Source organism: Melanotaenia boesemani, chromosome 4 (assembly GCF_017639745.1).
Source record: "Melanotaenia boesemani isolate fMelBoe1 chromosome 4, fMelBoe1.pri, whole genome shotgun sequence".
Taxonomy (NCBI): domain Eukaryota; kingdom Metazoa; phylum Chordata; class Actinopteri; order Atheriniformes; family Melanotaeniidae; genus Melanotaenia; species Melanotaenia boesemani.
The window spans coordinates 31,626,115-31,652,707 of record NC_055685.1 but is presented as its reverse complement, the minus strand read 5'-3'; the positions used below and the strand labels follow the sequence as shown (position 1 = coordinate 31,652,707).

Genomic DNA, 26,593 nt, shown 5'->3' with positions numbered 1-26,593 from the left:
GAAGGCACTCCTAAGTGAAAAATTCAGAACTTATGCAACACTTAAAAAAAGGAAAACAGAGGAATATAAAAACCATATTAACCAGTTGAGGGAATTTAAAAAAGAAACATCAATCTGTAGATGAACCTAACATCTATGAAAAGAAATAATATTTTTGAGAATAAAAATAACTTTTTAAAGCAAAAATAGTATAAAATAGGGCCGAAAGCAACCAAAGACAGTTTTAGGAGAACACTTCAGCACAACAATATAAACAGAGTACCATACTTGTGTGCACTGATGCCGACAAACATTTGACTGTCAATTGGGGATTTTGTACAAAGCATGAGAAAGATTTGGAATTAACATAGAATCACTGCAATTTATCAAAACACTTTATACCCATCCTAATGCCAGAGTTAAATTAAAAGGAAGCTTAACAGAGAAATTTATATTACATAAATTAACAAAACAGGGATGCTGCCGTTGTTTGCTTTACTTATTGAACCTCTGGTGAGTGCAATCCTACAGAATACAAAGACAAAAGTAAGAAAGCAAGAAATGTCAAACATAAGATAGATTTTCTATTTATTTATTTATTTATTGCCAATGTTGTAGCATATTTTTTACAACAACCAGAGAAACCCCTTCCATCTTTTATGGACTTTCTAAAAACATATGGAAATTGGTCTGGGTAAAAAGTAAATATTAAGAAAACACAAGTTTGACAATTAATAATTGAAATACCACAATTATACTTCATGGCATGGAACAAAAAAATATCTAGATTTATTTGATTTATACCCCAAGTCCAAATCTCTTCAACTCCCAAAATCTAAAGGAGGGATAGCCCTTCTGATACTGGAAGAATATTATTATTATTCTTCAGCACAACCTATATGGCCACCTCTGGTGTAAACCAGACTACGAAGCAAAATGGAAAGAATTTTAAATAAATCAAATAAATCAGGACTCGTATCCAATTCAATATCTGATTGGAGGTGAAGGAAAATACAAAAAAGTCCAAAACAGTCTTGACCCAATCACAATTTTTACTTTAAAAATATGATCTAGAATGTACAAGAAATACAAAATTGAACATATGTAGAGAAAGGCTCTCTTGCTCCTGTCTTTGCTGGAAGCATGTTTTATACTTTAGCATGTTATCTTTTGGAATGCCTTTTAATCCATTGGTTCCAGAAATCAATCAATCAATCAATCAATCAATCAATCAATCAATCAATCAATCAATCAATCAATCAATCAATCAATCAATATAAATATGTACAGGACAATGATAAGTATTTAATTGAAATCATTACAGTGGGTTGGAAAAGAATCAATAACAAGAAGATGGAACCAGGCAGACCCACAATCTCTACACCAGGAAATCTACACAATGGTGAAGCTGACACACTCCAGAAGACCCAAATGGAGGAGAAATAAAAGAAATGAACTACATATGGGAAGAAGACCTATATATATTCTCTACTTTCCTCTATTCCTCTGATGATGCCCTCTTAGGTTTCTTTTCTTAATCAGCCACAGTACTCATCCAAAATGGCCAGTGTGTTGACATCTGTTTGCTGGCATTTAAAACTGTGCCGTAAAGCAGTCCACAGCTGTTGTGGAAAAAAACAAAGTTTTAGCCTGGTTTCTAAGCTGCAGGATCCTGCAGGGCAAGGATAGTTTAATGTGCATACTAAATGTCAGCGTATGAATCTGATCAAAACAAGTCAGAAGTACAGTTTTTAGATTGGAAATGTATATAATATTGCTTTAAAACTAGTGGAATGCCCTTTCACAATGACATTGTGTCCTGACACAACTAGCCTGTGGAATAAAGCAGGACTAGTCTCAGATGATTCTGTGCTTCGAGGTGTAAATTCTCAAACAAGCATTAGAAATTAGGCCCTGAGATGGACTGGCGACATGCCCAGGGTGTAATCTAGTAGTTGCTAAGAGTAAGGCAGGGTAGTAGCTGTCCTGCAACTCCTGCGTTGGAATAACTGGGTGCAAACAATAGATGGATTGGTGGATAAGACAAATGAGTTAATTGAAAGAAAAAAGGCACACAGCCAACACAGACCTAAATAGGTTCAAAAAGGGTTTGGATCCAACAAACAGTTGATTACCTTGCTGTTTTTAATCCATCCTCACTCACACCTGTGATCGACACATACTCATTCAAAGAGGACAAAGGCAGTCCACATTTACCGATGTGAGGCCACACATATGCGGAAACCCACAGTCAGACAGACAGATAGGGAAACACATAACTTGTGTCTCACCACAAACACACAGACAAAACCGACACACCCCACCTTTCACCGTCCTGGCCTTGTTTACTTATGACCATCACAACTCTGCAGCAGTCAGCCTCATCATTCCACACATTCCAGCATCTAAACTAGCATGAGTGTTGTTCACCAAATCTTTGGACATCAAAAAGCAGGAGCAGGCATTTCTACACGGTGACGTGAAAGTGCAAGATAAGGCTTGTGTTTCTGATTTATAATTATTCAAGGAACATATTTTCATCCAGAGTTTAAAATTTTAAGTATAATAATATTTTAAAAGATTAAACCATAACATCACTGCAGTGCCACACATTTACCAGAACTGAAATTATTCTGAAAACTGGAACCAACTGGACTTTACAGAATAATGTTTATTACAACCATTGTTTTCAGTGCAATACTGCCATCTGTAGATCACCACCAGTAATTGTGAAGGCTCCTCAAAAGCCCTCATTTTCTTTGCTGAATTGCTTCTTATACAATAGGTTTACATAAAACAAACAACCATGATTTGTTTTGCACTGAAAAACAAAGTGAGTCCAGCCAAAATGTAATTTTCTGTATTTAGTTCATTCCTTCAATTACAGGTTTTCATCCTACAAGCCAGATATGTGGAGGCCATGTGAACTTGGTGAACTCTAAATTGCCTATTGTGCAAATTTGTTTGAGTTGTGTTGTAATCCTTTGGCAGATTGACTTGTCTAAAATGCTGACCCTGTTAACCTGCTTTGCAACACATAAGCAGCAGAGTAGACTAGACAGATGATGAATACTAGAAAAAGTTGTCTTTCAGATTTGTTCAGTCTTATTTGATGTAAACTCTGATAGTGCTGAGGTGCAACAAGTAAACAGTGCTAACCCATTTACCTACTGACCCCATGACATAAAGTTAATTATTCCCTTTCTTATTCTTTCAATAACAAAGATGGAAAATCTTCCAGTTTCAGAGAACAAATATCCTGATCATTTTAGGTCTGTTGCATGATCAACATGAAAGCTCTTTAATATAAATGAAACCTCAGTTCATTTAGTGAATTTAAGCCAGTTTCTAAGGTGAACAAAATGAACAAAAATTGTTTGAAAAGTCACAATTAGTGGATCTAGCTGGATTTTAAAAGAAAAACAAATGTCTTGAGTTGTTTGTGTTTGTAACATCTGTGAGTGTGAATTTCCCCGTAGGCCATTTCACAGTAAGTTACATCTTTCCGTTTTGCAGTTTAATAAATGTTGAAATAACAGAGCACTTCTTTCTCATTATTTATCGATTATGGAGTTTTTATTCCTTTTCACAAACTATGTTAAGCGTTATCTTTCTTTTTACTACAAGAACCGCAGTGTTGTAACCACAACCACTTGTTGTACAACTTCGTTACGTCATCAGTGTGAGCCACGTCCATCCTCTGACGCTCAATGTCAGCTCGTACATATTTTCTTTTCTAATACTGGTAGTTCAAACATCCAGTAACTACCATGCAAAGAGCTGCACAAACGGTTTTCTGTGGCCGGTCTAATGCTGTCGGCCCAGCGATGATTCGCCACAGCTTAAAATGTAGAGGTAAGCGGTTGCTTCAACAGCTCAAAACTACAGTGCTAAAATGCTAAAAACAGTTAGCTAACGTTTCCATGATGTAACGGTCATCCGTGCGTAATGTGTAAATTACCTATTAAGTTAATATTGTCTATTTTCATATTTGGTTTATTTACTTGATTTTTAACCTTGTACATGATTCAGTCCGAAGGAGCATTTTTTGGATAAGTGTTAGAGACTATACGCTTCTGGTAACGTTATGTTTGCACTACAGTTTGCTTAAACCTAACCTAACCCTAACCCTATATTTCAGCAAAACCACCTAGGTTTTAAAGTGAAAAGAGTCTCAAGTGCTTCAGTTTCCACCAGGACAGATCGGTGTCTTTACGGATGCGTCTAGCCTTACCAGTGTTTGTTACTCTGTTTTAACAGGGCTCATTCAGCATGACTGTCGTGCTTACAGTGTTATTCCACCTCCATGCGATGATGAGGAGAAGGAGATGGTGCACCAGATGCTGCGTGTGGACCATGCAGGCGAATATGGTGCTAACCGCATCTATGCTGGACAGATGGCAGTGTTAGGTAGATCAAGGACTGGACCTCTCATCCAGGTTTGGAGAGAACATGGATCCAAATATTTGTAACCAAGAAAGTCAAATAATTCATCTGCGCTACAGTTCATGTATGTGGCTCTGCTGAATACACAGAAAATAAGAGTGATACTTTGTCCCCATCACTATAAAAAGGGGCTACTGTCCTGAAAAAAAATATGCTGATAAATATTTGGATATTCCAGAAAAGTGACCTGGTCAAGTCCTGTTCAATGTCACCTTGCTGCCAAAAAAGAAGGGCCACACAGTATTGTAGTAATTTAAACACAATTTTATTTAAAACTGAGACAAAAAAAATAAATAAGCAAGATTTTTATTCTGCATTTCACTTCAGCAGTGCTTGCTGTGAATGAAGTGAGATGTTGTAGAGGTCAAGTACAAAGAAAACTAATCCAAAACACAAGACAGAAAATGAGGAGCCAGCATACATAGCCAAGGTATCTGAAAGGTTGCCTTTTGGACATTGAAGGGCACTGACAGTGTCCAGTATAGTCATAGTTGGGAATGAAGTGACTCTAGACACAGTGATGAGCCATAGAAAAGTACAAATGTGTGAATGCAGCTATAATTTGTATGTGCCTGTTTTTCTTTAGCAAATGTGGGATCAAGAAAAGAAGCATCTAGCAAAATTCAACGAAATCCTTGCTGAGAACAGAGTTCGGCCCACGGCACTGCTACCTCTCTGGAACATTGCTGGGTTTGTATTAGGTTGGTACCGTCTATAAACATACCGTTATTGAAAAGTTGTAAGATAATTAAGAAGAATCAGATGAATCAATGATTCGAAGAAAAATATGTTTTTGTCTTAAAAGCCCATTTTTACCATGCAGAAGGTTTTGTTTTGTGTATCAATTTTATAATGTTTTAAATATTCTCTAGGGGCATCCACTGCATTGCTGGGTAAAGAGGGGGCCATGGCCTGCACTGTGGCTGTGGAGGAGAGTATCTCAGAACACTACAACAGCCAGATCAGAGTTCTGATGGAAAGAGACCCAGAAAAATATACTGAACTGTTACAGGTAAATTGTGAGCGTGAACTTTTACATGGGGCATTTGAGATGCTGCATGTTAAGTCTTCTAGGGTGTCTTAAACCTGCAATTGAAGGTCTCACTATAATCTAGCATAATGATATCTGGGATAACTGCGAGTTACTAGAAATATGTTTGCTGTGAAATTGAAAGAAATGTTGCTTCTGCAGATTTTATGTGAAAGTTCTTGAATGTGTGTGTGGAGCACAGAAGAGTAACTGGAGACTCCAGCTTATGGACGAGATGGCTACATTTCTTTTGTCCTCACACAAATCTGTTTTCAGCCTTTAGTAGATTACGAGATGTTAAACTTTGACCAGTTACGGCTGTTATCAAGCCTGATAGGTGAATAGTGTAAAGAGCAGCAAAATACCTGCCGGGTGTAAGACATGGTGATTTTGTGGTTTAAAATGAAAAGGGCTTTGTTTATTCTTACACAGAGAAATCCATTTGCATGGTTCTTATCCCACAATGAGCAAAGGAATTTGAATATGTAACAAGTAGCAGACAAAGTCTTAAAAAGAGTAAATAGCAAAGAAGAGCAGATCACAGCTGCAAAGTAGATCTTTGTCCACTTTGATTTTTGTCTTTTTAGCTGAAGAGCAATGCTAAAGAGCCAGCAATAGAACCAACATAACCAAGAGCAGCCCATACTTGTTACAAGAGTTACACTTTTTTTCCAGTTGCAATGAAACTCTATAACATGTAGAAAGCGTGTTCACACAGCACCAATGATGTTTCAAAACCACGTTTAAAGCTTAAACCATATGTCAAAGGTGGACGGAACCCCTTGGTTTGAAAACTAGGACATGCATTTTATCTAATGGCCTGCAGGGGGCCACTCCACTCCACTCACCAAATAGATAGGTTTATTTAGTAATTGCTTTTCTACTTAATTGATCTGTTACATCAACAAATTTTTCTATAATGAGCACCAGTTGCAATATTTATAATTTTGAGGTCTCTTTTTTTGACAGCTCATAAAGGAATTTAGAGATGATGAAATGGACCATCATGATACGGGGCTGGAGCATGATGCTGAATCAGTAAGTGGATTTTTCAGTACTTAGGAAACTGATAAGCAGATTATTATCTAACAGTGTTTACTGTTTATTGGACTGTTAATCTCTAATAAAATGTTACTTTAAAATCATTTTAGGTACTTAAGTGTGTTTTTCTTGTGTTTTAGGTGCCTGGATACTGGCTACTAAAAAACGTAATACAGCTGGGTTGCAAAGCTGCCATATATGTTTCCCAACGTGTCTAAGTCTGTATTTAAAACAAAAAAAAATGTTTTGATATTTTGACTGAGTTTCTGTTGAGCTCATTTGAAATGGCCGTTGATGAATGAACGTCTTTGTAAAGCAACACATTGTTTTACTTTTACCAGATAAAATGTGTTATCTGACACAGTAAACAGCAACATGTACTGTTTTCTGAATGACATACTTCTGGTTACTTTGCACTGTTTTTAACACATGACGTCTGTTGAAGTATGCAAGTTGAGATGATTCTTGCTGTCATAATCGACTTTAGTTCTATTTTCTGAATGCAAATGTTTAATATTTGTGTTGCAGTTGTACTGCTGAGAGGTGACCTGTCTGAAAAGGGAAGTTACAGTGAAGTAATTTTCAAATAAAAGAAATTCATATGATATATTCTCCACTCTTCATTAATTATTTATGTTCTGATTTTGTTGCTGCAGTTCCAGTTTACAATGTTTGCTTGCTTCTCTTTGACCTAAATGTAAAAACCTCAGATCCATGTAAGGAGATATTGATCCCAGCATATTCTCACCATCATACCCTTCAACAGACTCTCCTGTTTCACATTTAATAGTTCATATATCAAGCTGAGCAATGGCTTGTCATTATGACCAAGCTGCTAAGTACCCTCGCACAGCTGTTCTGGGTACATTAGGTCACAGAGCAAGAAGGTTTGGCAAGAGGTCTGTCCAGGGGCCCCTAATCTATTAGCCCTTTCATCAATCTAAGCAAGTGGAATAACATTTTCACTCCTGTTTTGGTCATCATTCTTTATCTTTCATTTTTAAACAAATGGGTATACATTTGTTTACAGACTGTTTTGGGGGAGTGCTACAGCTCAATACTTAATGAAATATTTTTAATAAAAATAGGCTAGTATTGGAATTTACTTAAAAACATCAGGTTATAAAATTCACAATGCAAATTTGTGCAATTAAAGGAAATTAATCAACCAGTTTTGTTAGAGTAACTGCGACATAAAAGGGGCATAATTGTTTGGGGGTTTGGCACTTTATATTTGAGTAGTTTTCAATTAAATTTGGTACAATAGTGGCTGTTTTCACATAGGACCATCACTAATAATAAAATAAAAATGTTAATTAAAATATGCCACAGCCACCACATGAGGTAGTTTCATCACCTGTCATGATTTTATTCTTTAAGCAAAGTTATCTGTAATGCAGGTTTTATACACAAGCCAATTCAAAGTGTTTTACAAAAACATTACAATGACATTAAAGCAAACATTAAAATGGTAAAAAAATTAAATAAAAACAAGTTAAAACAGAACAAGGAATAAAATGCAAGAAACAAAAGTTACATTGTGGTGAATTCACATTAAAAAGGTATAAATAAATAGAAAAGAACAAAAGGAAAAGATCGTATTGTTTGCATCAGTGAATGCACCATAAATCTTCAGAGAGATGAGCTGTTAGAAAAGTGTTCTGATGTTTTTCCTACAAGGTGAGAGGAGTTGAATAAAATAACTTAGAGGACTTATTTTAGATGCAGTGTGTTTGCATATCAGACCTTTAATGTGCTGAATGCCCCCTGTCACTTAAAAAAATAGGATATTCTGTACTATCCATCAGTCCAAGTGAAAGTATAGAAGCTCAGGCCGTATTTGTTATGGGACAGTTTGTGCCCATTATTGATGCATCCAATAATGTGTAAAGCAGTGATCAACATCAATATTTGGCTGTTAGATTCTATGATGGCTGCCACAGGGCAGAGGTTACAGAACCCTGATCTAGCAAATCTCTAGTATCTTTTCCACTGATGGTTATCCTGTAAGGTTTTTCTGTCACTGTGAAGGAACTCATTCTCACAATCTGTTGATTACCTGTTTGACAAAGGCCCTCAGCCCCTTATAGCAACTGGTTGCATCCAGTGAAATTGTTTTCTAATTAAAATTTTTTTAAGTTTACAGATAAGTCCTTGACCAAATGGCAAAATTTTCCCCACTGAGTCCTTGTATACGGTGGTGTGAAAAAGTGTTTCCCCAGTTCCTGATATTTGTTTTTGTACATTTATCACACTTAAAAGTTTCATATCAAACAGATGCAATTAGTCAAAGACAGCACAAATAAACATGAAATGCAGTTCTTATTATATAAGGAGAAAAAAAAAAATCCAAACCTACATGGCCCTGTGTGAAAAAGGGATTGCCCCTTAAACCTATTAACTGGTTGGGCCATCCTTAGCAGTAACAACTACAGTCAAGTGTTTGCATTGTCTTGCGATGAGTCTTTTACAGTGCTGTGGAGGAATTTTGGCCATTTCATCTTTGTAGAATTGTTGTAATTCAGCCACATTGGAGGGTTTTCGAGCATGAACAGCCTTATTAAGGTCATGCCACAGCATCTGAATAGGATTCAGGTCAGGACTTTGACTAGGCCACTCCAAAGTCTTCATTTTGTTTTTCTTCATCCATTCAGATGTGGACTTGCCGGTGTGTTTTGGATCATTGTCCTGCTGCAGAACCCAAGTTCGTTTCAGCATGAGGTCATGAACAGATGGCCGGACATTCTCCTTCTGTATTAATTGGTAGACTGCAGAATTCATAGTTCCATTTATCACTGCAAGTCTTCCAGGTCCTGAAGCAGCAAAATAGCCCCAGACCATCACACCGCCACCACCATATTTTACTGTTGGTATGATGTTCTTTTTCTGAAATGCGGTATTACTTTTACACAAGATGTAATGAGACACACACCTTCTAAAAAGTTAAACTTTTGTCTCGTCAGTCCTCAAATTATTTTCCCAAAAGTCTTGTGGATCATCAAGATGTTTTATGGCAAAACTGACACGAGCCTTAATGTTCTTTTTGCTCAGCAGTGGTTTTCGTCATGGAACGCTGCCATGCAGGCCATTTTTGCCAAATCTCTTACTTATGGTGGAGTCATAAACATTGACCTTAACTGAGGCAAGTGATGCCTGCAGTTCTTTGGGTGTTGTTGTGGAGTCTTTTGTAACCTCTTGGATGAGTCATCGCTGCTCTCCTAGGGTAATTTTGGTTGGCCGGCCACTCCTGGGAAGGTTCACCACTGTTCCATGTTTTCACTGTTTGTGGTTCACTGCAGTCCCAAAACTTTGGAAATGGCTTTATAACCTTTTCCAGACTGATAGAGCTTAAATACGTTCTTTCTTATTTGTTCCTGAATTTCTTTGGATCTCAGCATTATGTCTAGCCTTTGGGGATCTTTTGGTCTACTTCACTTTGTCAGTCAGGTCCTATTTAAGTGATTTCTGGGTTGAGAACAGGTCTGGCAGTAATTGAAGTCGGGTGTGATAAACCACAGTTAAGTCAAGTTTTAACAGGGTGGGGGGGTAGTCACTTTTTCACACAGGGCCATGTAGGTTTGGATTCTTTTTCTGCCTTAATAATAAAAACCTTCATTTAAAAACTGCGTTGTGTGTTGTCTTTGACTAATATTTAAATTTGTTTGATGATCTGAAACATTTAAATGTGACAAACATGCAGAAAAATCTAAAATTAGGAAGGGGCAAACACTTTTTCACACTGCTGTAGATAGTCATGCAAATCCCCCAATTATATCAAGTGATATAATGAAGCTGCGATCTCAGCCGAGTTGTTGAAACATCCTAGTCTTCACTCATAAAGTGGGATGCACCAGAGTTTAGAAGTGCTGTAACAAAGAGTTTGACAAGCTTTTAGCTGAAAAGCTTGTAATTTTAATAAACTGTTTTAATTGCTAAAAATAGTAAGAAAACAAATGAAGTGAATCCATGTTAAAATGAACCTGAAACAGTGAAGTGTCAAAAACTTTTAAGTTCTACTCTTTCACTGGAACTGAGCCTTTGTTGTGGTCCTTTCATTTTATTTTATTTTATTTAAAAATTACAAGCAAAACTTTGATGGATTCACTTTCTTACCTGCACTAAATCAACAACAGCAGCATGCAGATATATAATTATTTATTGGAGGTCACTCACTATACGTAAGCAACATGAGACAATGGGCAGCTGTGCAAATCAAAGGCAGATCATCATACATTATCTCTGCCCCAGATTAATAGCGCTGACAGTTTTATAGCAAGGTGTAATGGTTTAAATAAAGCAACACATGCCCAGCTCCATTTGCAGCTCCATTTTGGGTGATGAAATTACCACTATATAAAATCAGGAGTGATGACTCAGTACAAGTACTGGTGTTAATAACTGTAAACCTCTAACAACACATCTAAATTAGCTGCCATGTGTAACTATAAACATAATTTAGTTTTAAAGGGTTGATAATACCTGCATATAATACTTTTACAGTCAATCACAGAGCTTCATTCTGACTCCATCTATGACTGTGAGGAGTTTATGTGTGCTGTTTAGGTTCTTTCTTCAGAATTACTTCCAGAGGAATCTGCTGAATCACTGACTTAGAAATTGGCAACAAGAAGTATGTAGAAAGCAATAAAATCTTACTGAACTGTGGCTGTCTTGCTAGGCGTGAATAATTGTGGCTGTAAATTTTGAACAGCAGCAACAATACAAATCCCTATACGTCATAAAATCTTTCGGATACAGATTGTTTTACTTCCTGGCTTTGATATGTGCAGCTTGTCAGTAATCAGGCTTTCTGTGGTGTTTAGAGGGACAGATACATACCTTGAGATCAATCTGGAGATTTTGTAACTAAGCAATATGACAACATTTATTTCTGTCCGGAGTTGCATTTATTTTTCACCAAGATCTTGTATTGATTATAGGAGAGTCGAACCGCTGCACAAAGCCTTCTCCAGAACTTCCCAAAGATTTTTAATGGAGTTAAAGTCTTGTCTCTGTGGTGGCCAATCCATGTGTGAAAATTAGGCTCCATGAACCACTATTTCACTATTTAAGCCTGATAAGTCCTAGTATTGTCATCTTGGGATATAACTGTGAGATCAGGAAAGAATTACATCTATTAATGGAATAACCTGGTGATTCAGTATATTCAGATAGTTAGTTGACCTCATTCTTTGGACACAAAATGTTGCTGAATAGAGACCTGACTAACTGCAGCAACCCCAGATCATAGTCTGCCGCCACAGGCTCGTACTGTAGATACAAGACATGATGGCTGCATCACTTCTGCTTCTCTTGTTACCCTGATGCTCCCATCACTCTGGAACAGGGTAAATCTCCACTGAGACCACATGAAACCTCTTCCATTGCTCCAGAGTCCAATCTTCATGTTTCTTAAGTAATTGAAGCTCTTTTATTTATTTATTTATTTGTATTAGTCTCACTGATAATTGATTTTCATAAAACTACACAGCTTTGTAGTCCCAATTACTTGAGTTTATTTCATGTAAATTGCATGTGGAAATGCTCTTAGTTTTACTATTAAACATAATTGTGACTTCTTCTGTTTTCTTTTATGATTTGATTTCACCAAATGTGAAGTGATCTCTAAACACAATCAATTAAAATTTCTTTTTGGACCACATTTCTTCCTCAAAGATGATCGTTCCCAACTATCCTTCTAGTTTTTGATGATGCATTGGACAGTTCTTACGCCAGTTTTAGTAGTTTCAGCATCTGCTTGTCAAATGTTTGCTCTGCTTGATACCATTTATCTGACCTTTCTGCAAAACAGATTGGCACCATTTCTACAACCAGACGATGTGTCTTTCAACATGGTTGTTGGTGATTTAGTCCTTTTTTTTGGGATGGTCAGTGTATGCTCAACATATTTCTCCTATCCTTTTGTTAACTACAGGTTAACTTACCAAACAGACTGATCTCTAAAGGTGCATTTCACAAGGGTGCCAAATAACCAGGACATTTCAGGAAAATGCTAAATGCTGTGAAAGCACATTGTGATGTTTTTATAATATTTTTGCTTTTTCAATTCTTTACAGATAAAAAAAGAGAAACATTGAAAGGCATCAACATCATTCAAAAGGAAAATGGACATATGTCTACTTTCATTTTCAAGATTAAAAAGAAATGAACTCCTATCAGAACTGAAGAAAAGATTTTACATGTTAGCATAAATTACTACACAATAACCTGAACACATGGTATATAAGGCTGTAATGTTTTTTTAGCCAGCACAACAAGCTGACAGATGCTACTTGTCATGCCATCATAAATTTTCAAAACAAATCATATTATTGATTATTAGAGACTGTACTGCCTTGACTTTTTAATGACGTGTTCTTAGAACTCAGCAGCTATTAGATAAAACTGACTGTTGGGCTGTTCATATACTTCTGGTTATCCAGGTCAACCATTCACATGCAGGAGCATGAGCTGAAAAACTGCCACACTATAAATAGAAACCATTTTTTACTGTTCTCTGGTATGTCTGTATACATAAATACCTGCAGTGTGATGTCACTATATGCCTTACATTACTCCTCTATACTTACTGGCTAAGATAGGTAAGATAGGTAATTTTGTTTTGCTCATAAGATTTAAATCAGTATTTATTTTGTAGTGAACAACATACACTTTGCATATGTGCAACTAAATACAGTGCTTATGACAAATCCTCAGGATACTGAGAGGTGTGTAGCTGTAGAGAGTGACCATGTGCGCACATGTCTTCATAGCGTGAAGTGACAACACATGATGTAAAGGGCTGACATCACTTCAGCTGGAATCTCTGATTTATGGTCTGCCGTGCAGTGACATCTACCAACTGCTTTGCAGAAAGCAAAAACAAACCAAGGTCATTCATCTAAGAAGGTTAAAATGAGTATATCTTAAAGAAAATATTTTAAACTATATATTACTGTAATCCACTGGTGTCCAACTAATAATAAAGTACTGTATGATACAGTTTTGTTTATAAAAAAGAATTAAATTAAATTAAATTAAGAATACAGGCAACAAGTGCATCGACTTAAAAAAAGATGTTGCAGTAAATTATAATAAAATGAAAAGAATATATTGATATTATATATTATATAATGTTTTAATGGACAAGATCATGTTTAATTTAATCATTATTTGCAGTTTTAGAATATAATGAGCATAACAAAGTTCAAACCAAACCAAAAGGCTTCTAAGAGAAGTTACATCTGAAATGTACTTATATTTGTACATGTGAATATCACAATTTAGTGCAACTTTGACAAAGCTGTGAATTTTGGAAAGTTGAAATATGGCACAGCAAAGAAGCTCTATTCCACCTTGGTCTCAGTTTAGGTTTAGATGAACTGAAATAATTATTATGGTTCCCACCATCAAGTTAAATTTGTGTGCATCAGTTTTTATCAGATGACTCTTGCAGAGTTGCTTAAACTTCTTGTGTGATAGTTTGTCTATCAAGTGGTAGGACTCGTGCCGAAATCAAGCATTGCATGACCCACTCTGCTGGTATCCATCAATGCACTGACAGTCCTGCTGGTTCATCCAATATCACTCCAAGGCCACGTTGCTGCTCCTCTGTGTCATGAGACCCAAAGACACTCAGAGCTATTGACTCTGAGTCAATAAGGTCTCCATCAGAACCACTGGCTCATTTGTGCAAGAGAACAGTTTTAAAGATTTTAAAGATTTAGTGTATGTTAAATGCATGAAGACAATAAAAATAAAATGTTTGTTGAGAGCTTTTCTCACACTTTTTGTACCTGGTCTGCTTCAAATTGTTTAGGGAAAACAGTACATACGCAAGTTGCACAAACTGATCATCTACTTAAGGGAAACAAATATTCAGTTTTCTAAAACTTTGTCCCTTGTGCTTTGCTGACTCTGCAGGATTAAAGTTACTGCATTTATATTCTATTTTGAACATATTTTCCTTGAATGGTGTTGCTTTAGCTTTTTACAGCACAAAAAGAAATTGATGTAATTTCTCACCAATACATTATGTTACACCTCCCAGCCCCTCAGAATCCAACACTCTGTATCCCTGCCGTCAACCCTTTCTTCATCTATCACTGTGATGCATTGGCAGTTTGCAGAAGGTTACAACGCAAGGCCTCTGAACACCTGGTTGTAGGGATAGTTTTGCCCACACCACCTGCTCACCTCCTGCTGTGGCTCAGTACTTTACACCCATCCTGCTAAGACTCTCTCTGTCGTGTTGCATGTTGAGCTCTGGCAGTGCTACTCCAGTCGGGTCTCATATCTCTTGCCTGAGGCTTGATTTCATGTGGCTTGTAAAGATGCCACTCTTATCTCCTATTAATCACGGCCCTATTTGCCCAGCTCAGCCTTCTACCTCTCCAAGAGCATCACTCTCACACAGACTCAGAATGATGTTCTTGCAGACTGTCAAATTATATGCAACATGATAAAATGAGATTCAAGGTGTGATTATAATTTGGAGCATACCTTTTAAGAAGTTAAGCTGTTTCACTGTTGCTGCAAAACTGATATTTAGAATTACTTTTTATTAAAGCAAATGATAACTGGCTGAACCACTCTTGGATTTTAGACTTGCTCTGTGGGGGTCCCAACCTTTCCACACTATAGTGTGATCATAAGAATTTAGCACATGACTGCTGTCCATGGATTGTTGTTCTTTGAAGCTATTAGCTGACAAATATTCCAGCTCACAACCGGGCCCTCAGCTCTTGAGGCTGTGATGACACACATGCTCAGCAGACAAAGTGCCTGGACCACCCGGGCTTTAGGTGTCCTGACCTTGGAGACTAGCTGTGAAAAATAACAACACAAGGGGAAAAAGAATGCCTCCTGTTGCACAAGGGGTCAAGCTGCTGCCCTATCAGGGTGAAGTTCAACATATCTCATGAGCTTATGAGCACAATCTTTATTTTTCAAATGTGAAGAGGCAAATGTAACATACATGTGCGTTAGGTCTCTTTTTAGTGTATGCTTTACTGGTATATTGTGTTTGAAAAAGGCTAGGAAGGACAATGTTTGACACGCTCTGGAAATTGAATTGCTACACCTCTAGAACAGAAATTCCCTTTAATCCATTGATCTGAAGCCTGCTCTGAAAAACTTATCATTCTGTCCAATCCCATATCAAAGAAAAACAAAATAGCAGCAATGCCATTTCTCTGTCCGTGACATTCTGGCAAAACGGTGATAGATTTACTGCAACTTCTTTCGTTTTTCAGCTATTTGAGGTATCTGTTAAACAGATTGTTGCATTGATTTCTGGGAAGACAGATGGTGGTGTGCATGCTTCAAGACAACTGAGGGAATGAAGAATTGTTCAGCTCAGTAGATCAAATTTGCTATAGGCCCTAGACTACATTTTTATTGTGCGTAGGTGCATACGATCCCACAGACATTTTTGAGTGGCTTTGTTTTCTTTCTGGCCATAGTTGAAAGTGGTAGATAAAATTGTACAAAGTGCTTGGAAATTAGAAAATAAAAAAACATAAATACAATTTCTATCCTTCCAAAAAAAAAAAAAAATCTTACAGATCACATATATATACTGTATGATACTTAATGTGTAAATGTTGGATAAAGCCTTCAAGAGTAAATAAGGCCATTAAGACAGAATTTGGACCATATGTACTATTTTGAGTGGGTTTATTCTCCTAAAAAGGATGTGAACTTTGCATTTCCATAATATATTTATTTTTCTCTACTATGCCCCAATCCCTCTTTAACCTGTAGCCAGTCTTTACAGCCTTTACTCTGCAGCCGTGTGCACCCTTCTGTAGCCTCTGGCCTTCTAAGTGATCATTATTTGCTGTGATTGACACTTTAAGATGGTGTGCATTTCATTGATGAGAATTTTCGTGCTCTGGGGCTCGTGATCCTTCAGTGATCGTGGTACGTCACCCAGCAGCCATCTGCGGGGGACAGTTACATATCAGTTTCAAATACTCTGACGCTTCAATCACCAAAGGAAAACTAATCTAACCTGCCATCCAGGAGTCTGCGGGGACTGACCTGGACAGGGACGCAGCCACCGGTAAAGAAACTTCACTAACACTGCACTTTCATTCTGTATGTTAAAAAGGACTAAACTTGACTGCTATCTGTCCCACCTGGACTGCTGTGGTATTACTAGTATTGGTATTGGTAGTAGTGGTATTAGTGTTTGTAAATCTTAAAACAGAGCAAAAATGGGATGTAAGAATTGAAAAATAGTAAATAATATGCATGTACAAGGCTATGGTTAAGAAAAGCCATGCAATATTACAGTAGTGCTGCAATTCTGAGTGGCTATTTAAATTTAAAAATCTCTATTTACATAAAATGTGATAGATAAAACAAATCTATGACATTTATTTTCTCGATATGATGAACAAAAGTTAAAAGGGTAGCCTCACAGTAACTTACCTTTACATTTTAATCCTAATAAATGGCTTATATCACTCTATTTCAATTAGAAAATGTTACTCTGATTATTTACATTTCTTTGGCAAAAATATCTTTGTCTTCCACCAATTTAACCCAGTCAATTTCATGGTTTAAAATAAGGTAAATTATGTAGTGCAATAATAATAATGCCATTTGATCTAATTAAATACAAAGTTCTATTTAATCTAATAAAATAATAGCAAATTCTCTCTTGTATGCATTTTCCTGCTAATGCTGCTAATAAATAAACTAGTTGTTTAGACATTCCCCTTTAGAAAAATGCATAAATACTCTTGTGGAAAATTTGATCTGTTGCTTAGAATTCATGTCTGTGCAGCCACAACCAAGACTTTCCACCACCTGTGCTTTCAGAGTGGCCTCTAAATTGTCAACAATGCAGGAACCTTACGGTACAAGTCATTCCTGTGTCAGAAAGTGTTTGAGGTGTGTGCTCCAATGACCTCTGGGTCACATACCAGTTGTGCCGACTATGTAGACGTTTAGATGAAAAAACTGGCAATTAGAGGTGGATGGTGGGAGGGAAAAGGAGAGGATGGGGGCAAGGCGCCATGGTCAGCTGGGAAAGTGCTTGATGGTAGGTGTGTGCAAAGGCTTGAAATATGTAGAAGAGATACGTATGTTATCTTTTCTCCTCGCCACTGGCCATCCAGTACCTCCCCTCGCGGTGTGTCGTCAGCAGTTTATCTCCGGACCTGGCAGGAGCTGCATTGAAAATGGGAGGAAATCTGATCCAAGTGGTGGCACTATAAAGCTCCTCACTGATTTGCAAGCCTTCATTAAAACCTGGTGAACACTTCATCTCTATATATGGCATCCACCTCTCACACCTGGTGACTGCTTTCTGAACTTCTCACTCACGCTTCAGCAGCAGCAGCACCAGACATCTGCCTGACTCCAGCGGCACCTCAGCAGCAATCTTCAAAGCTGGTACTTCTTGGAAAGGTAATTTAATTCAGGTTTAGGAGAAGCTTTCTGAAGATTAAAAAGATCTGATTAACGTAACTGTGACAGCTCATGTTTTGCATATGCATACATAAAGGCTGAATTAACCTATTTATTTGCACCTTGTTTTACATTTTGTCAGACATGAAGATACTTGGCCATGTTATTTTTTTGCTTTTGCTCGGGGGAATCTGGGGTCAGAACAACCGTAATGCTAAAGCTAGTGGAAAGTCTACAAAGAGAGCTGGTGGTAACCAAGGAGGTGATGTTGCCCAGTCTCCATCCGTGGTCAGTGTTACTCCTGGAAGCCCTGAAAGCAGTAGGAGCACTGGAGGGGCAACTGAGTCAGGACAGGAGGGTGCTGCAGGAGCTCGTGCAGCTGGACAGCAGACGGATGATATGAGGCTGCACTTCCTCAAGAACACCCATGTTACATGTAATGATGGAACAGCAGCTGGGTGAGACTAGTTTTTCAAGCCATTTGCTGTCTGGCTTTTAGAAACAAAAGTGAGCGATTACATGGCTGCTTTATCTTGGCCCTCTCCTCATTTGGCTCTACAGGTTTTACCTAAAGGAGTTCAGAGGAAGTCGAAGATGGTTGTTGTTTCTGGAGGGTGAGTATCTCCATACTGATTTAGTCTGGTCCTTCAAGGTCAGTTAGCTTTGATATTGATGCCTTTTAAAAATTCTGGTGAAATTTTTTCCTTTCAGTGTCTGTTTTACTCATTTTTTAGTTGCTGCTTGAAACTTTCATAAGCTAAAGATGGAGGAGGTGCCTTTCACATTGCCTTGCCTGTTCTCAGAGCAACAGATTTCCTAAACATGCATTTTACCTACAGATGTGACCGAGCAGTAGAGACTAAAAATGATTATTTTTCTTTCTTTTTTTTATGTTCAGTTAAGTCAAATTTAAGCCATTGCAAAGTATGGCATATAAACTAGACCAACCAATCTGCAAATGTCTGCCAATCAAGTGCTGACAGTTTGCAAACTGAATAATTCATTTGTCTCTTTTGTCCAAGCTGCAGGTGCACTCATCTTTTCCATTCCTCGCAGGCTCAGTGGAGCTCAGGGTCTCCCTCTCCCATATGTGAATGTCTAATATTAGTCCCTATTATTTTTAGGTGGCTGGTGCTGCTACAGCAAAGAGACCTGCGATTCCAGGTACCAAAATATCCCCCGACTAATGAGCTCATCTGGATGGCCCCAAACTAAAAGAGGTTGGTCAGTCAGCCATGTTTTCAGAATGCAAGTCATTTTCTTTTCATAGTTTTAATTTCTTTGGTGACAGACGTTCATCAGCAATTGGATGTTTTACAGGAACGGGTATATTGTCTTCTCAAGCAGAGGAAAATCCACACTGGCACAATGCTAACATCGTGTAAGTACTTGAGCGAGTGTCCTATTGTATTTGTGAGCATTGGGCTTGTTCCCCTGTGTGTCGAAGAAGCTAAACACAATGCTTGGTTAATATTGTAACATGAACAGAACATGAACCTGAACAAATTCCACTATTCTCCTTGCTGATGTATAGTGTACCCTTTTACCAGTGCTATGGTGGCTTCATGACAAAAACAAAAGATTTTAAACTTTGCTGCTAAGCTAAACAACAGATAATGTTTTACCTGCCAGCTAGTTGCATATTCAGAAATCCAGCAAATTCTTCTTCTTAATAAGATTATTAAAAGTACCCTGACTGCATTTTTCCATAAGGCTAATATTAAAAGTACCCTGACTGCATTTTTCCATAAGGCTAATGCTCTATCACATAATTTACATTAAAATTAAGAAAGCAACCTAAGTTTTCCTAAAAATAACTGACTGTTTTTGTGCACATACTCCCCCCCCTTCACAAAGTCATCATCAAATTAATTTTGGTAGTTTTGCATAACCCCTTTGCTCCACAATTACACCAGCCTCAAAAAAGTCTTGGTATACTCCAGGGATCTGCCCAAAGAACAGCCACAAATGATATATTTGAGCTAGAACTACATATTAAAGTGACACAAATATAATTTTAAAATCAGAAATTATGATTTGAATTCTGTCATCTATGCATCTACATCTATGCCATCAGTATAAAAATGAAAAGAAAAATAGAAAAATCTGTTTTAAATCACTGCAGAATTGTAATGTGCACAAGTTGCACAAGCAGCACAAGTCTATAATTACTGTAAAATCGCTCCTTAAAATATTTCTCCTTTGGAAATTTGGCAATGTCTGATTTATGTAAGTTTTGATTATTGCACTCTTGTAAAACTTCATCTGAGTGAACTCATTTAATTTCTTGGAAAGCATTTTAAAACGTTATGATATGCTATACAGAAAAAAAAAAACTGAAAGCGGAAGCTTGCCTGAGCTTGTCTTGGACAAAATAGGCTAAAAAGATCTTTTTATGAAAGATTGAACAAAACAGATGCTCTCCAGCTTTAGTTTAATTAACATGGTTAACTCCTGCTGTTGCAGATTCATCCCATACTGTTCCAGTGATGTATGGAGCGGCACTGGACCTGCCCCAACACCCCCTCCAAGGCAACGCCAAGGCAGAGAAAAAGTAAGAGAAAGAAACACAAATACAAGTAAGTGTCTTCAGAATTTTCAGTTTTTCTTACCCCTCCTGTTATTCTCAGTTTGACCCTTTTTACAAAAGTTAAAATGTCTTAACTGGTTGTCTTCCATGTAATTGTCTGAAAAATTATCTTTGTTGTGAAATTAATTATGAATCTTTTGGTTGAATTATGTGCATTTTATAAAAATTTATAGCATCTGCAGTCCTCCTGGGTCTATTTGACCCAGCCACATTTAAAGGTGGAAAGGGTCACAATGTTGGGCATTTTCAGCACAATTAGCTTAGACCACATACACACACACATACCCCTCCCCCTCCATATATGCACACAATCAAACATATACATATTTGGCATATACAATTCTGTCATAATGTATCTACATATGTTCTTATTATCATAATTCCAGTCAAAATATGCTAAATTAATGCAATATTTTCCCTCCATAACTGGTATAAATTCATGTATATTAGGTCTGTTGTACATAACTAAATCAATGTTAAACTGTTCTAATTTGTTGGAAACAAGTTGACTAAAAGGTGGAATGCAAAAGTTTGTAATAATTTTGGATTTCATGCTTTTTAAAACAGCCAAAAGAAACCTGGCCAGTTTGACCTGAGAGGACAGCAGGTGCGACTATTTGCTGCCAGTGAAAAACTTGAAATGGTTTCAAAACAATAAACTTTGACATACACCTGTCTGTAATTTTCTATCAACATTTGTGCCTCTACTCATAACTATAGTGAAAATAATAAAACACTACAGCTTTATTTTCCTCAAAGGTTTGGAAACAAGTTAACTAACAAGGTCAAATAAAATTATTTGGCAATTATTTTGTACCTCATGCTTTATAAAACGTCAAACACAATGGGTCAATTTGACCTGGGAGGACAAAAGGTGCATGCAAATGTAAAGACAACACAAGGTTTACAAGAAAATATGATACACCTTGTTTACTGGAGCGCGCCTAACCTTTTGACACCTGCCTTTGTTGTCAGCTGAGTATACTTTCATGGGATCCTTTATCATCCGAGAGGTCATCAAAGATCTCATCCCCAAAGGAATCAAGCAGGCCAAGGTTGTCATGCTATCTGGCACCAGGTGAGTTTGTTTTATCGTGCATACTCTGATGATGACTACAGTTTTTGGACACAAGCCCCTATCCATACCTTCTGGTTCACCTCCATGCCTAACGTTAAACAAGAGGAGTCCTATTTTGGGAGCAATCGCCTAGTCAGCAACGAAAACGTTTACAGACGACTGCAACTGTGATTAGTGGCATAATGTTTATTAAAGGGCCTTGCCCTGTGATGGTGAACATTCCTCCCTGGTTAGCAACATGGTTGCTGAGATCCCCCCACCCTTCCCCACCGACCCCGCCTAAGCCCTAAAATGGGATCCACTGTCTGAATGCGAAGTTGCTAAAAGGACAGGCATGCCTTGTCATTTTTCATACCTCCAGCATTAACTAACAATCTCAAAGCCAATTTACTTATTGATTTTCATTGATTCTCCTGCAGTGCTGGTGGGACAGGTGTTTTACTAAACATCGAGAGGGTCGCCAGTCAGCTGGAACAGCTTGGTGCAGAGGCTCAGGTCCGAGGCCTGGTGGATTCTGGCTGGTTTCTGGAGAGTAAGCAGCAGAGATCCCCCAACTGCCCTGAGACTGTCTCCTGCTCACCTGAAGATGCTATTAAGATAGGACTCCGGTAAAGATACAAGTTTAATGTGTTCTGGCAGCTTGATTGGGATCATTTCTAACATTTGTTATAATTTTTTCCTCAGATTGTGGAATGGGATTGTGCCCGATAGATGTCGACAGCTCTATAAGAGAGGAGAGGAATGGCAGTGCTTCTTTGGTCACAGACTGTACTCAACCTTGACTTGTGAGTGCTGCCTGATGCTTTTGTTTATCATCATGATAGGACAGGATGCCATATAACTGACTTAAGCTGTTCAAAGATAATGTGCTCTGAAATATGATAGCTGTAAGTGTAACTTATTTTAAGCTGAAAGTAAAGACACTGATTTCTTACTATTATTTCAGAGATGTTACGAGACATAGCGCTACATCTATCAGCCACAACATAAAACTGCTCGCAGTCAAAACAGCTCTGTGGGGGTGTTCTGTGGTGTCTGGTGTCAGGATGTTGGTATCAGACCCTTTGGGTCCTGTGGGTTGCAGGGTGGGGCCTCTGTGGATTGGGCTGGACCCTCTTTGTATACAAGTCTTTTCCTGAGCAGTTTTTGTGGTTTGGTAGGCTGATTCTCCTACAGGGAAAGACTGCTTTGCTTAAGCATTGCAACATGATGCACAACTCACTTCTCAATCACTTAATCTGTCAGTGGTTTTTAATGTTGCTTTAAAAAACTTATTAGTGTAAATCTCTGGAATCCAAAAGCCCCTTACAAAAGCTATAATCCCTGCACCAAAACAAGCTTGTTAGCAAGTTGAAATTTAAGTGTTTTCCTGAAACTGGATGACTGACATGTTATTGATCCTAACAGCTGTGAAAACTGCAACTCTATAACCTCCTTAGGTAGAATATGATTCAAGCATGAATAAAATCAAAGTGGAGAGACTGATATGTTTAGCCAGAAAATTTGTATCAGCATTATCAGCCATAGAACATCGTCAGCATGGCCTCTACTCCATTAACCACAAAGTTTAGTCTGTCTGCAGTCAGATTTGTGGCAGATAGGGATGCAACTTCAGTTTAAAAGCAGTTGTGGTCCCACTCATGCTTACTGAGCAATAAATGTCTGAGGTTATGCCTACAAGTGCGTACAAGTTATGCCTCTGTCCCACAGGTTTCTATTTTTAAGATTTGTGTATTTGTACCATGTCTACCATAAAGTATGATCTATAAAGTCCTTTGTGTTGCTGCTCATGAGATCCTATTGGAATAAAATTCCAACTCACATGTTTATTAAAAAAAAAAACATTTATCTTAACAAAAACATTAACAATTTCAGGGCAGGTTATCTTACCATAATTTTGTCTCCACTAACTCCTGGAGAAGAAAATATTTTACTCTAAATGTTGCACTGTACTCACTAGTTTCTCTGCATGTTTGCAGGAAGTTCAGAATGTACTTTTTGGCTCACCTGCCAATGACATGTAAATTTACCAACCAGTAAAATGTTTTTAACTAGCCAAAAGAATGCCATCATGTTTTATTTGACTTAAACTACTTCCCTCCAGTCCTTAGCATGTTACTGTATCTTTAACATCACTTTAAAGAAACAATTCAGAATGGTATTGTCTTTTAAAGAGATGCATGGACCATTTCTCTGCCTGTGTGATGTAATCTGATCTCTAAACTAATCAGAGCATCTTTGACTTTCCATGTTTTTTCTGTAGCCCCTCTGTTTATTGTGCAGTGGCTGTTTGATGAGGAGCAGCTGAGAGTGGAAAACATCTACATGGGTGGACAGAGTCTGTCTGATGAGCAGTGGCAGTACATACAGAACCTGGGCTTGGAGCTCAAAAACTCCCTGAGAGATGTCACGTAAGTTCCCAGAAAGTTAGCTGTATATGCTACATTAAACCTAAATATATTGACAATAAATAAATCATGGATTTAAATAGCTAACAAAGAATATTTTTTCTTTGCTGATTATCTCTTTTAGAGCTGTATTTGCACCTTCCTGTCTCTCCCACATGGTCATAACTAAAAGGTAAGAATGGACATTTTATTTAGTGGTGTTAATATTCTTTAGGACATCATTTTGACACTGCTTCTGCCACATAAACATTTCCCCAACCCTCTTGGTTCCCTGCAAACACACTTGTGGAGTACAAATTAACATTAATGCATCACTGCATTTTGATTCTGATTTACTTCGCCATGGTGATTGAATTCATACAAGAGGGTAACTTTTAATGATAAAACCTTAAAATGACATTGCATGTTATTTATTGCTGCAAATCATTAATTTAAACTACAAAAATGAGTCAAATGTCTTGTGATCAGGCAACGATGTCACTGTTTACATTTTCCTGCTTATCAGCCTCATCCTCTTACCTGTTGCTTTAATGTCTGACAACCTTCACACAACCCTGAAACGTCTTTTAGAAAATTTACCTCTTTTTACTTGCAACGTTTTGTAGTAACTGGATGAGTTTTCAAGTCAAAGGCACCTCTCTGCCGCGGGCCCTACAGTGCTGGGACAGGAGTCTTGAGGCAACTCGCAACAACAGAACCCCTGCCAAAGGCTGCCCTTTCCACCTGGTGGACACCTGCCAGTGGCCCCAGTGTAATCCCACCTGCCCAGCTTTGGTGGATCGGGCCACCCAGCAGGAGCTTACCCTGCTCCAGATGCTTGTAGCCATGGGCCTTGACCTCCAGAAGCTGGGCCTGGATCCCCAGGGAGATGCAGATTCCCTGGCAAGCATGGTCAGCAATGGTGGCTAAATGAAAAAGAGAGGAGGGGAAATTAGCAGAGTTGCTCGATGGATGAATAAAAATATGTTGAAAATTGAGTGTAACCATAGAAATTCAATAGAAATCTGGTTACTGCATCTTGTGCTGCTCAGCATTCCATTATGCTCCACATGTTTGTTACATTTGCAACTAGGCTGGTGGTATGTTGCTGCATCTTGGTTTGTGTTGCTTAGCAGGCCCTCTACAGGACACCAGAGGGGGAAAAAAAACATTCAACTGAAGGCATTTCAACTGTATGGGTCAATGAGCTTTGAGTCTAAACAGATGGACATAACCTGCTACACACTTTCATCCAAATCATTCTAACATCTGACATTAGAGTATGATAACAGAGTTGTAATGAATAAAGATCTTGTAGAAAATTAGAAGCACAAACCTTTAGTTTGAGAACAATTTACTTTGTACCTGACATTCATTCATAGTTTTTGCAAAATAGCTGATCTAAAAAATTGTGAGTGCTCTGACTCTGACTCTGAAACAGCACACAACTGAACGGTTAATGTAATCCAGAAAAACACACATAGAAAACAACAGTAATACTGGCTAATTTTAATCTTTTTGCACACACGGTTCCAAAGACACTGCTGACTTTTTACAGCTTAGTTTTAGACTTTAGTACTTGATGCTATGCTAAATTATGTATATATATTACATTATATCTATATATGTATTTTGTATGCATGCAAAATAAAAGAGTGACTAGTCAGTGATATATTTTTGTAGAGTAAAAAAGTTGATCACTATCCTACTATATCTGATTAAATGATTCCTAATAAGAATAAATAGTGAATTAAGTTTATTGGGGTAAAAAAAAGCTGTGATAATTAATTGCCCAGTTGTTTTAATCCATATCATATGGACAAAATGCAAGCTTTTAGCTTAACTGTTGTCAACACATGCTTTCCCCGACAATGTTGGGCTATTTTTGTGTGGATTCACAGTTCTGTTTACAATTAAACTGAACTAGTGTTTGTGTTAAAACATGAAATAAAATTTGAACTGACACTGTGGATTTTGTGTTGCTTTGTTTGCTCTCCTAACATCTTGATATAGTCATAACACATTATTTTAAATAGTAAATTTAACATATATGCAACATGGGTGAGTCTTACAGCCTTTGGTGCTGCTTCTCTGTTGTACTAGAGATTGAATTGAGGATGAATGTAACGTGATCAAAGTTTTATTATAAAAACCTTTTTTTTAACAACAATTTGTTCCACTTGGTTGGCAGCAATAGCCTTCCGTAATGATTTTCAATAGTAATACTGTACATCATGGGTGCCCAAGTCCGGTCCTCGAGATCTACCATCCTGCAACTTTTAGATGCAACCCTTCTTCAACACACCTGAATCAAATGACTGGCTCGTTACCAGGCCTTCTTCAGAGCTGAATGACATGCAGATGACATCTGATTCAAGCGTGCTGGAGAAGGGTTGCATCTAAAAGTTGCAGGATGGTAGATCTCGAGGACCGAACGTGGGCACCCCTGCTGTACATTGTATTTGATATACACATGCTTGCACTTATTCAGCCTGATCTCTGGGTGGCGCTGCTCTGCAAATCAGCGTGTAAATGCAATAAAATACACCAATGAAGACCTGATTTAAACAAATGTGTGCTACTTTACTGAAGAGTAAAGGAAATGTCCTATTTTTTCTTTG

The 26,593-nt window shown here is 37.7% G+C and overlaps 2 protein-coding genes across 5 annotated transcripts; both read left to right on the top strand.

The window, feature by feature from the left end:
* Positions 1–3,671: 3,671 nt before the first annotated feature.
* On the top strand, positions 3,672–7,101 carry coq7 (coenzyme Q7 homolog, ubiquinone (yeast)). Its single transcript, XM_041984282.1, has 6 exons — positions 3,672–3,834; positions 4,240–4,418; positions 5,012–5,126; positions 5,298–5,437; positions 6,425–6,493; positions 6,637–7,101. The coding sequence occupies exons 1-6, from the start codon at positions 3,750–3,752 to the stop codon at positions 6,712–6,714; spliced, it is 666 nt and encodes a 221-aa protein (XP_041840216.1). The 5' UTR covers positions 3,672–3,749; the 3' UTR covers positions 6,715–7,101.
* Positions 7,102–18,061: 10,960 nt separating this feature from the next.
* Positions 18,062–25,890, top strand: notum2 (notum pectinacetylesterase 2). 4 transcript variants are annotated; one of them, XM_041983436.1, is made up of 11 exons: positions 18,062–18,375; positions 18,479–18,531; positions 19,042–19,137; positions 19,238–19,298; positions 20,384–20,454; positions 21,483–21,585; positions 22,005–22,193; positions 22,270–22,370; positions 23,849–23,996; positions 24,118–24,165; positions 24,599–25,890. In XM_041983436.1, the coding sequence occupies exons 1-11, from the start codon at positions 18,062–18,064 to the stop codon at positions 24,900–24,902; spliced, it is 1,488 nt and encodes a 495-aa protein (XP_041839370.1). In that variant the 3' UTR covers positions 24,903–25,890. The 4 variants fall into 4 exon arrangements, with proteins under 4 accessions (XP_041839370.1, XP_041839369.1, XP_041839368.1 ...); XM_041983435.1 differs by having other exon boundaries at positions 20,384–20,460; XM_041983434.1 differs by having other exon boundaries at positions 20,384–20,471; positions 21,488–21,585.
* Positions 25,891–26,593: the final 703 nt, after the last annotated feature.